The sequence below is a fragment of the Leptonychotes weddellii genome, chromosome 4, assembly GCF_054177405.1.
Source record: "Leptonychotes weddellii isolate Sample4059 chromosome 4, ASM5417740v2, whole genome shotgun sequence".
Classification (NCBI taxonomy): domain Eukaryota; kingdom Metazoa; phylum Chordata; class Mammalia; order Carnivora; family Phocidae; genus Leptonychotes; species Leptonychotes weddellii.
Genome location: NC_138372.1, coordinates 46,581,326 through 46,596,304, shown reverse-complemented (window position 1 = coordinate 46,596,304; position 14,979 = coordinate 46,581,326). Strand labels below are relative to the sequence as shown.

Below are 14,979 nucleotides of genomic sequence, written 5' to 3'. Positions count from 1 at the left end.
ATTCTCTTCTTGTATCCTCTACATCCCTGTATTTTATTTCTACTTCTAGTTCTCTTTGTTTCCAGAGAAGAGCTGGAAACAAAACAAAACAGAAAAAAACAGCCCACTGAGGAGTTTAGTATAAAGTTTACTACCCTTCACTCACCGTACTCCAGCATATCCATATCCTTTAGAACTATATCAGTGTCATTTTATTTGTTTTGCAACCTTCAGATGTTTATCTGAAATATCTTCCAAACTAATTTAGTGATTGTGAATGAATGATAATTAAAGAATTTTTTTTAAATAAAATTCTCTGCTGCAGGTTCAAGATTTGGTTTTCAATCTCCATATGATCCTTTCTGATACTGTTAAAATGAAGGAACACCAGGAGGATCCTGAAATGTTGATTGATCTAATGTACAGGTATCATTTGTTTGATTCGTTTGTACCTTGTGTAATAGGTTTAAATTGGTAAAAGTTAAAAATAGAAGTACCCTATGATCCAGCAATGGCACAACTAGGTATTTACCCAAAGAATACAAAAATACCAATTCAAAGGGATGCATGCACCCCGATGTTTATAGCAGCATTATCTACAATAGCCAAATTATGGAAGCAGCCCAAGTATCCATCGACCAATGAATGGATAAATAAGATGTGGTATATATATAATGGAATATCATTCAGCCATCAAAAAGAATAAAATCTTGCCATTTGCAACAACATGGAGCGAGCTAGAGGGTATAATGCTAAGTGAAATAAGCCAGTCAGAGAAAGACAGATACCATATTATTTCACTCATATGTGAAATTTAAGAAACAAAACAGATGAGCAAAGGGGAAAAAGAGGAAGAGAGACAAACCAAGAAACAGACTCTTAACTATAGAGGACTGATGGTTACCAGAGGGGAGGGGGGCAAGGGAATGGATGAAATAGGTGATGAGGATTAAGGAGGGCACTTGTGTGATGAGCACCGGGTGTTGTATGGAAGTATTGAATCACTAAATTATACATTTAAAACTAATATTACACTGTATGTTAGCTAACTGGAATTTAAGTAAAAACTAAAAAAAACAAATTGGTAAAACATACAGAAAGCATTAGATAAAAAAAATAAACATACCAGAATTACTTAAGTCATTTTCTACTGGTAGATTGAAAAGTCAAAATGCACTTTTTCCATGCTACTTTTCAAAAACAGAGGACTTTTAAAAATAATTATGACACATATTTACACCTTACTATCCTGTGCCCTAGACTTCATGCAGAGGCCTAAGACCCATATTTTAAAGGTAAATATCAATCCTTTAGGAAGAAAATACAGCGTATTATTTTACCATAACATTAAGTTTCCTGATTTTAAATATGGCTGTGCCTATAATGTAATATTTCTAAGAGCACATTTTGAGAAATTTGTAATTCCTGTTATATCTTGAAAGATGCAAGTAAAACTTGAGACTTTTCTTTGGCATATGACCCTCTCTTTTTATAGTTTTGGAGTTCTTTAAAGACACAAATATTTCTTTAAAATAAATATGATGCAATGAAACTGTCTTATAAATCTTTTTTTGACTATAAAACTTCTTTATATTCCCATAATGAACACATACGTTCTCATAGCTTTCCCTTACTAATGGCATGTTTTTTGTGTGTGTGTGGTTTTTTTTGTTTTTTTTTTTTAGTCCCCCCACAAAAAAACTGCTATCAACCATGCCATGGGCCTACAGTTACTTCTTTAAGCATATTCAGAGACATTTTCATACCATTCAAACACTTGTCTTAATAGGTTGTGCTCAATGACAGAAACCTCTCTAGGTAAATACTGAACGAGCAGTCCAAACTCCTTCCAGCTTGGGAAGCAAATGCTCATTGAAAAGAATTTCTCTTCTAATTAGAATTGCCAAGGGCTACCAGACCTCTCCAGATCTGCGACTGACCTGGTTGCAGAACATGGCGGGCAAACACTCGGAACGAAGCAACCATGCCGAAGCTGCCCAGTGCCTGGTCCACTCAGCAGCACTTGTCGCTGAATATCTGAGCATGCTGGAGGACCGCAAATATCTTCCTGTAGGATGTGTAACATTTCAGGTAGGAATCTGCCAGGTTTACAGTACATCAAGGTATGTCCTTTTTAGTTTTACCTTTTCTCACTGGTGTTAAGATTTACTCAGCTTGTAAGGAAAGCATAAAGACTAAAGCTAATGCTTCACAAGATAAATTAACATTTCACTATCACTGTCTTGAATACATTGGTAAAGAGTATTTCTTGTTAATTTCTCCCCCCCCCCCTTTTTTTTTTTACCTCTCAACACCAGTGTTTATTCTCTTTGCCTATACTGCTATGGACTTCATAGCATCTATGAAACACATGTGAAATACGGAGAACCCAAATACAGTAGAAACTCTGAACTGGCTTTTACTTAAAACATCAGATAACCCAGCATTCTCCATTCTCTGTATAAAGAGGCAGATAACCGTGGCTCAGAGATGATAGTTTACTCCCTTGTAGGATCCATACCTCTGACCCACTAGTGGAATTCTTTGCTTGCCAGGAGTCAGTTATGCTTTCTTGAAAACCTGTGAATGTCAGATTTGGGAAATTACAAAACTTAGTTAAATGTTATGTCTGCTGGTGAAATCTAAATGTGGAGAGAAAGCCAGTCATTGTTTCTCTGAAAACTAAGTTAAATGTTTTGCAAAGACTTGATAAAAGTGAGTCTCCAAAACAATTGCTGTTGAATTAATTCTGGCCCAACTACAGAAGACTGGGGGGAGAGCTCCTAGAAATCTAGGATAATTGGATAACCTTCTGAGTTCAAGTTTTTCCACTAAAGAAACCAGAACTGGAAATCTTTACTGAAGGTTGCATTATGGGTATCTAGTCAAGAGAGATTGGACAAAAATCTGGAGACCTGTACACAAAGAAAAGGCCTTAGATCTACTTTGAAAAAATGTCAAATTGAGTGTATATTTGCTGTAAATGTTTAGGTAAAAATATTTAAGGTAGTATGCATTATTTCTTCTTTGGAAATAATGGCTGATCCCAATCTCGTTGGATTTTATTATATCTGAGTTTGTTCATTAACTCAATGTATGTTAGGCAAGCCAAGCCATATTGCGCCTTAATTTTCCTTGTGGGGGGTTTTGACAAAATCATTTAAGTTAAAAATAAAGACTGTTTAAGTCTCCGATGTCCTGTATCATATCACTGTTTTCCTTAGCCCGTGATTTTTCTAATTTTCTATCTCACAACTTTTATTAATGGAAAAGTTACTATAGTATTACCATTTATTGTCATCTTCAGAATACAGAAGGATCTTGGAGATTTGTCTATTATCTTTGTGTTGACTACCCCCACCTTTTTTTTAATCCAAGCTTGTATTAATATTTCATCTTCAGTTACTTCCTTATATACATCTTTCATGCTAAGAAGTTAATTCCATTTCAAAAGCCGTTTTAATTTTCTCCCCCAGAATATTTCATCTAATGTTTTAGAAGAATCTGCAGTCTCCGATGATGTGGTATCTCCAGATGAAGAAGGTATCTGCTCTGGAAAGTACTTTACTGAGTCAGGACTCGTGGGATTACTGGAACAAGCAGCTGCTTCTTTCTCTATGGTAGATGACTCCTGTTCATTCTCTTTCCACAGATACATACCTCTGAATTATTCATAATATGTGTATTCTCTCTGCCTATGACCCTGCTTTACCTTATGATAGTTTTCTCCAAGCACCTTAAAAACTGTCTAGGAACAGATTTTCTCTGTAAATATATCACTGCTTAACTCCTTTTTGTCTTAATAACCTGTCATTTCCTCCAGTATTTTTCATTTGCTTATTTATGAACCATCACTTAATCTATAACGGATTTTTTTTTTTGGTTTATAAAACTTTTACCACCAAACATTTTCTAAAACCTTAAAATTAAAAATCAGAACAAAAAAGAAAACCTCTGGATGATTTTAACTTCCTATTTGAGGAGACTAATGTGGCTCTAGATCTAGAGCTGGTCTGTTGGATGACAGGGAGAATCTTCTTTTGAGTGTTTTGGACGTTGCCCTGGTGCTCAGGAAAATTATGGCCCCTCATCTCTTGGTTGCATAGTGAGCCCTTTTAGGAAGGTATTAGAGACCTAGAGCTTACTTACCAGGAGCTTTATGAACTATGTCCTTGATCCTTTGCCTGTACCATGTTATAAGCCCAGTCCTTGTCCCTCCCTATCCTTATGTGAAGAATTGAAGCAGTCTTATTGATCCATGATAGGATGATTATTGGAGAAGGGAAAGAGAGCTAGCCCTGCTTACTTTCTTAAACTATGGTAATAGGGACACCTGCTTTCTCTGACATTTCTGTTGGGTATTTAGTGTCCCAGTGCCAAGGTTTAGGAGACTATGAAATTCATGTTAGGGTAAGGGGAAAGCTTAACATAATATGCAATGCTGCCCTTCTTCACCATTATACTGCTATAGGGAATTGGTTATTCTCCTGGCCTTAACCCTACCCTGCGATGTGTTGGTTAAGGGCATCTATTTAGAAGGCATACAGCCAGAATTCATATCCTGGCTCTGCTACCTTAGTAGTTCACTCACTTCGGGCACAAATTACTCAGCCTATCAGTGCTTCGCTTTTCTCATCCATTAAATGCATCTAATAGTAGTAGGAATCGCATGGGAATGCTGTTAGGATTAAATGAGTTAATATATGTAAAGTGCTTATCATGGTGCCTGGCTCCAAGTAAGTATTAGTGTTTGGCATTACCATCCTCTTCACCATTATTCCCAGTAAGAACCAGCTTATTTAAATATAATTATTCTGAGACTCTAAGAATGTTAGGTAATTGCCATTTTAAAATTTCCTATCTGAGGACCTCAAATGTCCTGATTGCTCCTCTTGATCCCTGCTGCTTGAGTTTCATTTTAAGTGATCTGAACTAGCAGCAGTGGGGAAGTGTTTTTTCTTATTAATGGAATATTTTAATAAATACACACTCTGTGTGTGTGTGTAATTTTAATAATTCATAGTTATACAATGGCCTGTATTACAGAAGTTTTTTTGTAATAGCATGTAATTATGAAATTCACTGTTTTTCAACTAATCTGTTTAAATTTTCTTTTTAAAAAATTTTTTTTAAAGATTTTATTAATTTGAGAGAGAGAGAAAGAGTGCATGAACAGCCTGATGGGCAGAGGGAGAAGATCCTGGGACTCCGGGATCATGACCTGAGCAGAAGGCAGACACTTAACTGACTGAGCCACCCAGGCACCCCCTAATCTGTCTAATCTTAATTACAATAATTACTGGGGCATTTTAGTTACACTATATATCTTTTACTATTACAGTTACATGATTGCTTAAACTCCTGTGAACTTTTACTAGAAAATTTAAGAACCATATGTTTATTTCCTTGGCAAAATATGTTGATTTGTGAGGTAATAGAACTCAGCAGCTCTTGGAAAATCTCTCTTTCTTCCTTCATTACAGCCACCAACCCGTTATTAAGGATAAGAAAACGGAGTAACAGTACAAACACATGTTGTCCCTCACTGTGGTTGTAAGCAGAGTAGCCCTTGGCCGGCCATTGGCCTCTAGGGCAATAAAATCTGGTAGCTCAGAACCTTCTTAAATCTGGTGAAAGATCACTGATTTTTTTCCCACAGGTTATTTCCAATAAGATTTCCTGTACCAATTTAATGTTTTAGAAATGTAAATAATTTTAGCTTGCCAGGATGCCACAGGTTATCTGGTGTCTGTGACTAATGTAGTACTTGGGTTTCTTTTATTCTTCTGCTCAGGATTAATTTCTGCCACAGTTTATATGCATATGTAAGTACTCACACATACACACTGGTGAAGTAATTACTGTGTAGATATCAGAATGTTCAATTTCAATTATATAGAAATTTAAATATGCATATACGTTTTTTGTGTAAAATATACCCACACGTACATATCTATCCATCTAGAGGAGATAATGCATTGTGCAAAATTCTTTTATTAAGGCTTGATAAAATTAAAAATTAGTAGTGTTTGTTTTTATGTCCTACTGGGAAAGCTTCAGTGGTATTGCCTTAGTGGAAGTATTGTGAATTCATAAATTGTAATTCTTTACTTTCATATTGATGTAAGAGAAAACAATATCTTATAACATTATTCTTATAGGCTGGCATGTATGAGGCAGTAAATGAGGTTTACAAAGTACTTATTCCTATTCACGAAGCTAATCGGGATGCAAAGAAACTATCCACAATTCATGGTAAACTTCAAGAAGCATTCAGCAAAATTGTTCATCAGGTAATGATTGCAATTTCAGTGTAAATGGAGAAAACTGTCTGAAAGCATTAGTGTTGCTTTGTCCTGATGTCAAAGTAGATCTGATGAAATGACCATTTTAATCAGGTTACAAATGAACAATGTCAAAATGATGGTTCATGGCCAAAGCAAGATTCATTAACAAAAAATGAATTTACCTAAAGTAGATCATGATCATCATAAACTTTCTACACAGTTTTTTTTATTCACTTTTTAAAAATTAATAGTTGGCAAATTTTTAAAATTGTGAGTTCTTTTCTGTTTCAAATGTGAGTTAAAATTGTGAATCTGATTTTTAAGTTGATTTCTTTTGCTGCCAAAAAAGTTTTGTATTTGTTAGTTTTTTATTAAATGATATGAAAGTTTAATAAACTAATATTGTTAATGTTTTCACCTCAGCTTCAACTGTTTTTCCCTAGATGTTCCATTCAATCATACTTTAATATATTTCTAATATGAAAGTAATATTTAGTGAAAATAATGACTAAAACTGTTGTCTTATGCTTATTCAATTATAATAGCATGATTTTAGTACTTGTTTATAGTTCATGGAATCCACGTTATCACCAAAATTAAAATCAAAATAAGGCTTGGTTTAAAAATGAAGTAGACTCCTAGCAATTGATTTCCCTGTAACTAAATTCTTGGCTCTCTTAATATACTCTGAAATATCCTGTTGAGCCTCCTTCCCCGCTTTTCCCTTCCCTTCCCCAGACTCCCTGTGCTGTTATCTGCTACCCCTCATCCAAGAAGGACGTGGAGTACTGATGATCCACTTTTGTATTCATTACTAGTCCTGTTCTACTGTCTGTCAGCTTGACCTCCTCTTTCTCGCTGTGGACTAAGCTATTCTGGATGAATTGATATAATCTGAAAAACTTTAATAGTCTTAAAACAGGGCTGCTATTATTAAGTCAATATTTTATTGTCCTCTACTAAAACACTGAAATTGCCAGAGATTTATTATGATTCATGATGGTAACAGGTGGGTCTTATAATAATCAGTTGTGTACATGCACTGTCAGTTACATGTCAGGTCTGGAACACCTGGAGCTAGTAGTTTGCAAGAAATTTTCCTCCATTTGTATGATAGGCATTTGAGCAAAATTGCGATTTCTATTCCAGTGTACGCTGGGTAGTTCAGTGAAGCACAGCTCCCGTGAGTTAGAGGTCTAATTCAGATACATTAATGGAACACATAGCTGTCTCTTTTTCACCAAAATTTATAGTTTCTCTTTCTAAAGTTTTTAAAAGGTGGAATTTTAACTACTTAGGTTTTGAACAAGCAATTTAGGAAATTGTCACAGATCTTAAGTGAAAGAATATGGTGTTAAAAATATCCTGCTGTCTTCTGTTCGCAGAGAAGATTTTATCGTATATGGTGCCTTACACTGCTCAAGTTCCTTTGGCCTTTTTTTTTTTTCTTTTAAAACAGTTTTTTTTTTTTTTTTTTTTTATGACTTGCCCTTTTTTACTTTTTATTATACAGAGTACTGGCTGGGAGGTAGGTAATGTTTTAGTTAGTTAAAGACACTAATAGATTGATTTGATGAGATTTCTTATGCCAATGCTTTGCCCACATGTGCTAGCTGTGGGCATTCTGTTGCTATCTGCTATCAACTGAATTCATTAACCAAAGAAATTTTGTTAAAATACTCTTAAGTTATTTTAAGCAATTTATTATTAAGAGGTTGTAGGCAGTGCATGGAAATTCATATGTTGTACTAATGAGATTCTTTGGTAAATGAGCCACTTTGTCGTCACTTTAGTTTGTTTTTATCCTTTGAAGCATTTTCTTTCATCAGCATTTACACACAGATTTCTTTTTTTAACCATATTGTTTCACCTCATTTTACAGAGGTCGATTTATGTGTTATTGCTCAGAGGTGTATAGAAAATACAATATTTCATCTGATCAAAGACGCCATCAATTGTAAGACATACCATTATTTTATATGCCTTTAAGAAAGAAAAGGAAACGTATTAAATCACAACATCAGGGATATTAAAATGTGGGCCAAAAAAATGTGCGTCTCAGAATTGATGAAATAATGTGTTGATTTGATCTTGAGTCACTTCACCTTGAGTATGAGCACTACTGAGGGAAGAAATTCACTTTGTCATTTAAATTTTGTTGGTGGGAGGGATAAAGAGAGTGGGAGAACATGAAATTTACTTTGACCTCCTCTACTTGACAGTTTGATAATTTGTGTGGAAGACTACATATGCTTCCTTTTATGTAGGAGGTAGGCTTGTAAAGAGTAATGTATGAATCGAATTTTACCTGAAAAAAGCCAGAAAGATTTGATTGCTATTGTTTTAAATCTTTCTATAAAGAAAAGAGTTCTGGAAAATGTGCCTTAATTTATTTTGATGAGGTGAAGCCAGGGTATTACTAAATCAGGTTTATTTTAAGCGAGGTGTATTTGTAAAGTTGTCTGCTTTGCCTCTCACTTGGAGGTCACATTCACGTTGGCTCAACAGCTTACGCTTTCTCTGGTTTTGTACTGCGGTCCTTATTTGGGGACCCAGATAGAAAACCTCAGGAATAAATGTTACTACTGTGTTTCCTCCATTCCTGAATTAGTCCCTACTTTCTGCTTTTCTTCAGTTGAAGCCAGTACTTGCATATCTACCTTAATTCTCCAGATTCAATGTGTATGACCTCATTAATATCTAATATATAATTCCTCATTTTTGTGGCTCAGTTAGGAGATAACAGAAAGAGACTTGCCATGGTTAATCTAGGAATGGTAAAGTTCCTTATGGATTTCCTCACATGAAATGAAATTAGCTGAAAAGTAGGCATGAAAGAAGATATATTGAAACCTCTGAGCAGTTTATTACTAGTCGGCTTGATGCTAAATCGACCCCTGAAAGGTATAATTTTCACTGGTTATGACATTAATATCATTCTGTCATCATGTTTATTGCATGATAAAAGTCGTGCAGACTTTATTTTTCTGTTTATATTCTTGTCACTACCTTTCACTGGACTTTTAGCTTTGTAGCTTCTAAAATTGTTGCACGTTTGTTTTTTGCTTTTCCCTTGTAAAACTTAAATGGATGCTTGCATTTTAAAAATGTGTTTGCCACCATTTGCTGCTTATTTGTTTTGAAATTTCCCTAATTAAAATGCTTTCTGTTTTCTCTTCTCTCTTGCCCCTGGTTGCTGACCCTACTCCCTACTTTTACTATTGTCTATTGTGGTAAGTTCCTATCTTGTGAATATTTTTCTTTTTGACTCTGTGAAAACTTCAGTAATTTTGTTTTTTTTTTCTAAAAGCTGTGTTTCCTAGCTAATATCCTAGTATTCTCAGAGAACTCACTGGTTTAATATCCAGTAAGGATAACTTATCCATTGTGTAGAAAGGCTCTTTGAATGGATAACTCACTACCTGACTTACAGGAAAGCCCTTCTGGGCAGTGTGTTTCATTTTTCATTATGCTCTTTGATTTGGTACAAATAATTGGAGTTGGCAAAGCTTTTGAGGGGTGTGTGTGTGTGTGTAAAAGATAACTCTAAAACTTGACACTTAGCAATTTGATCAAGTATTTACCATGCAAAGGAACCAATCAGGAACCCGTCACAAACCATGGTGGCTGTTCCCTGCTCTTTCACTCTCAGTACCTTAATGGCTATTTAGTGTTCACCTTTATTTTCTCTTTTCCCAAGCCCATTTCTTTTTCTGGCAATAGTAGGAAATAAAGTGTGTTTTAATCATTTCTTTCTTACGATTGCATTTTAAAAAAATTTTTAGGAAAAGAGAAATACTGAATTTCTGTATGGAAATTTTTATACTGATTTCATTTTTTGCGTGTGTGTGTTTCATTTTTAAAAGAAGCATTTATCCATGTACCCAACAGTGATCAGTTTCAGAAATAGATTAATGCAAGTTTGGATTTTTCAGAATAATCAATCCCCAAACATTGGTAATAGTCATGTGACACTTTCTCCTTTCTTTTTTTTTCTTAAAAGATTACAACATATTTCTTCAAAGGGAATATCACTACCGTATTAGGTATATTTTATCGTCTCCAGAAAGGCTAGAGAAGGGCTTATTAGCTTTGTGAAGCTAAACTCTTTCTGCTGGACCGCTAAAGAAAAGTGGGGTACCCTAACTTTTGAGATCGAAACATGCAAAAGGGCTATATCTTAACTCTTGTCATTGGGCTGGATGGACATGACTATGAGACAGTTTCTGTGCTCGGAAATACTGGCCATAGTTTTGGTGCAGTGGTTTCTGTTGAATTTTTAATGCTTTAATCCATGCTAAAGCTAAGTGAGATAAATTAACTCATCTAAGCAAGTAAAGGTAGAGCAGAATTAGAAACAGCGATATGATGGAGGTGGGGGGAGTCCCTGAAGGAGGGGAATGAAAAAAGAAATTCCAAAAGCCTAGTCTTTACCTCAGGAATGTTAAGTCAGATACAAAGAAAGTTAAGGAAAACATAATAGGTGGGAAGAATCTTCTTATCTCCAGGAGGAGACAACTTTTTGGGTAGTTGGTGACTCCCTGATAATTGGTACAGACCCATGACTGAGCATCTCATGATGCAGTACCACTGATCGTGTTCTGCCCTTTATGCTACTTTTCAGAAAAAGGAAAGATTTGGACAGAAAACATGCACAGTGTAGAGGATAGTAGATGTGATTTCTTTTTCCTGGACTACGACATGGAATGGTTGAAACTGAACTTCTGAAAAGAAATGTAACAGGCTATATCTTAGAAGAATATATTCCATAGGTGAACCACCAACCTGCTTATCGTATTAGAGTAGAGAGGACAGTGTTGTAATACAGCAAAAGACAAAGCATAGGGTAGGAGGTACCCATTAATTCTCAAAAGACTTACTCAAGGAAATTCTCAAAAATTCTCAAGGAAAACATCAGAAGTGGAAGATGGTTCAGAGATCATACTTATGTCCTAATGTTTGTATATCAGTATATAGGGTATGGGAATTTATATAGCTTAATTAAGAACTTGGACTTCAGGTGTCAAATATATTGGTATTTAACTCTCAGCCCCACCACTGATTAACATGTGACCTTGGACAGGTTACTTTTCCTCATCTATAAAATGAAGCAAAAAAAAATGGTACCTATCTCATAGTTGTGATAAGAATAATTCGTGTAAAGGGGATAATAGCATCTAGCACATAGTAAGTAGTTTAAAAATGTTGGAGATTATTATTTTTATTGTTGTTACTATAACATCATCATCATCATCATCATTATTGCTACTTGAAATCTTAACACAATTTGGCTAATGAAATCTAGGAGGTGTTATGTTCCCAAGTTGACATCTACTACTAACTAAACTGATGAAAGTGTTTGTGTTCTATAAGAGGAATAGATTGAGTAGAAGAGGAGGGTGATTACTACTGTATGAAATACTGGTGTGCCTATCTGGAAATCAATAACCTTGAAGGAAGCATAGCAGAAAACAATTGGGTGTGGATAAAAGTTTTAGTAGTGATGTCATTGTAGAAAGACAAAACTAGCCCCACAGAGTGTTCTTGCATTAAAGATAACAAAACTAGAAAAGATTTGCGGTCCATTCGTCATAAGACATTTCAACCATTAGAGACGTGGAGGGAGGAGTAGATGGGTTTTGCTTGTCTGCGATGTGGTCGCATCACCCAGGAGATGGTAGAATCAGTAAACAGAAGAATAAATTGGAGTGTGGGAATGATAGGAAATTCAGAGAGAATTCATGACAGTAAGGAAAGGTAATGCTAGAAAAATAGAAGCTAGGTTATAGGAAAGTAGAAAACAAGTGTCCTCTTGTGGTCTAAAACTCTGAAGAAGAAATAAGATGAAGTGACGTTTTTGCTGAGGAAGAAGCTATATGATTATGGGTTCATGAACATGATAGAGTCAGTGGTTTTACACTATAGAACTTTTTGTAAATTGAAAATAAATTTCCTCAAACTCTTAGGCTTCCTTCTGTTCCCTCCCCCATTCCAGTGCACACACATTCATTCTCAATTCCAGTAACTCCTTAGAGTTACCTCTCTGATCTACTCCATTCTGCCTCTTGCACACTCCCCTTCAATTCCCCGGCCTCCTTCGTGTTCTTCAAACATACTGGATAGGCTCTGTCCTGGGACCTGTGCACTGGCTCGCTCTTCTGCCTGCAGTGCTCTCCCCAGAGATCCACATGAATAACTCTCCCACTCCTCCACATCTTTGCTCAGATGTCACCTCTAGACCTACCCTGACCACACTCTTTGTCTCTTTTGTTCACTGATTTATCACAAATGCCTGGAACAGTTTGCTGACATATATGGTAGGCACTCAGTCAATCTGTGAATGGATGAATGGTTTCCCTCACATTCTGTTTCATGGCTTTTATCTTCTTTTTTTTTTTTTCTTTCTCTCTCTGCTGAAATGGTCTTTCCTTCCTTCCTACATCCAGTTAGCCGTTCTTCTGACTTGTAGAACTCTGTGTGTCACCTCTTCTGTGACCTGGGTCCAGCAGGATTAATCTTTCCTTTCTTGATTCCACTTTTTATTATTTGTATTGTAATTATTTGAGTTCTTTACTTTCTTGAGGAACGAAATCTTCTCATTTTTATTTTCATATTACTGACGATGAACAGTGTCTAACACATTATAAGCACTCAATATTTTTTTTCCTTGAACTGAATGTCAGTATAAGAAAGTAAATAAAAAGAGCTTTAAGTGCTTAGTAACTGGGTATAAGCTGCATTAATAAAATTCAAGTTCATATGGGAGGCAGTGAGCCCACTGATCCCTGCACTGATCAGATCATATCATCAGTATTCTGTCTGTTTCTGAGATGCCACACTTTGAAAGGTGGCATTGAAAAACTAATAAAATGCAAACATGATAGTAATTCCTATCATATAAAGATGATTGGGAACTGGAAAGTTTAGCTAAAGGAAACAAGTCCTAATCTCGGTCTTCAAATATTTAAAAGGCCACAATATTAAAGATGTGGAATAGCATTTTAAGTTGGACACCTCTGAAAGGAGTTTGGCCAGAATAACAAAATTTTACTATTTGTGGTTTCTAAAAGTAGAAATGTATATGTATATATGTGTATGACATTTTTGAAACATAAAAATCACAAGGTATTAATTTTCTCAAACGCCATTTTTATTTTCCATGCAGTGCCTTCATTCCTTGATTATGTCAAAATTTGTTATTATATTGTTTAATTGGCTTATGGATGGTTTTAATCAGAATTTTGATTGAATACCTTTTTTTCTAGAGAGATTTCATTTGCTGTAGGAACTTAGTTAATTTTTATACGTGTTAAATTTTGAAATAACTGTGAAAAAAATTTTTAGATTAGAAACCTCAAGGTTTTTTTTTTTTTTTTTTTTTTTTTTTTAAGCTTCAAAGACATTTTTGTCTTCAAAACTTCATTTCTCCTGGATAGAAATGTGGGGATATTTTTAGTCACAGTACTTTTTTTTTTTTTTTTGGTGTTATGAAACTAGTAAATTAAGGATCAGAGTTTCCTGTTTTGCTTAATTATCTGTTTCATTTGTGACTTATTTTACATATCCTTTAGCCTTTCTAGTAAGAACTCAATATAGGAAAAGTAAGTGTAAGACAGATTAGGCTTAAAGAGAATTCAGAGGTTTTTAAATACTTATGTGAGACTGTGTATATAGGCACTACCACAAAATCCTTCGGAAACATCTTGGTGTTTTTTTTTAAAGATTTATTTATTTATTTGAGGGGAGGTAGGGGCAGGGGAGAGCGAGAATCTTAAGCAGGCCTAACACAGGGCTCGATCTAATGACCCTGAGATCGGGACCTGAGCCGAAACCAAGCATCAGACGCTTAACCAAAGGCACCACCCAGGCACCCCCTTCTGAAACATCCTTGTAAATAAATTGTAAGAATTGCATAGAAAGCTTCCAAATATTTTATCTTTATTGAAGGAATTTGTGCTCAAATGTGCTGTGTAAGAGTTCAGATAGTCTTAGTGTACTTTGTACTTGAATGTGTGGTTAATGTATGCAGCGGGTGGTTTGGGGATTTGAGAATAACCAACTCGTGTCACATTTTTTCTTATCTCTCATGCACTTTTCCCTTTCTGTTCCATTTTTTGTTACTCTTCCACATAGAAGTATTTTTATCGAGAGAGGGACACCCATTGTAAATTGTCTGCCTCAGGGCTTCTGCATGGTCTTGCCATTTACTGAGTCCTCTATGCCGGGTGCTATGTACTTGGCTCCTAACTTTTATGACCTCATTGATAATATGTATAAAGATTGTATGAAGGCAAATGCTAAATAAAAATGTTAATGTTATTTTTAAATTTAACTTTATTTGATATGCTATAATTTCAGAATAATTAAGACACAGTTCTTGTTATACAAAGCATCTTTTCTTTCAATAAGGAAAATGATTTATCTCACAGTATAGGGACTTAAAAACATAGACCAATGTGAGGTAGTCACTTGGTACAAACTCTGAAAAACATAAAACATATGTGATTCAGTCACTTGATAAAAGCCCTAATTGCAGAATGTTATTTGTTAGAAATACCGAAAAAGAAAGAATATTTACTTTGTTTTTACCTTCATTTGAGAAACAGTAAAATTTTGTAATTTTGAATGAAATCTTTTTGCAGTGTTTTGAGAATTTTATGCTATAGCAATGTAAACATAATGTGAAAAACAAAAAAAAACTTTGTATTGAAGT

The 14,979-nt window shown here is 35.0% G+C and overlaps 1 protein-coding gene across 9 annotated transcripts in view; it reads left to right on the top strand.

Moving 5' to 3' along the window:
* DOCK7 (dedicator of cytokinesis 7) overlaps positions 1 to 14,979 on the top strand; it is a 210,485-nt gene that overhangs the window by 179,814 nt on the left and 15,692 nt on the right. For 4 of the 9 annotated variants that reach the window (XM_031027711.2, XM_031027707.2, XM_031027706.2 and 1 more), the window contains 5 exons: positions 305 to 405; positions 1,878 to 2,070; positions 3,456 to 3,599; positions 6,141 to 6,272; positions 7,780 to 7,794. In XM_031027711.2, coding sequence (XP_030883571.2) covers positions 305 to 405; positions 1,878 to 2,070; positions 3,456 to 3,599; positions 6,141 to 6,272; positions 7,780 to 7,794 — 585 coding nt within the window. The remainder of the gene's footprint in view (positions 1 to 304; positions 406 to 1,877; positions 2,071 to 3,455; positions 3,600 to 6,140; positions 6,273 to 7,779; positions 7,795 to 14,979) is intronic. The other 5 variants (XM_081816976.1, XM_006732893.3, XM_081816975.1 and 2 more) reach the window with 2 other exon arrangements.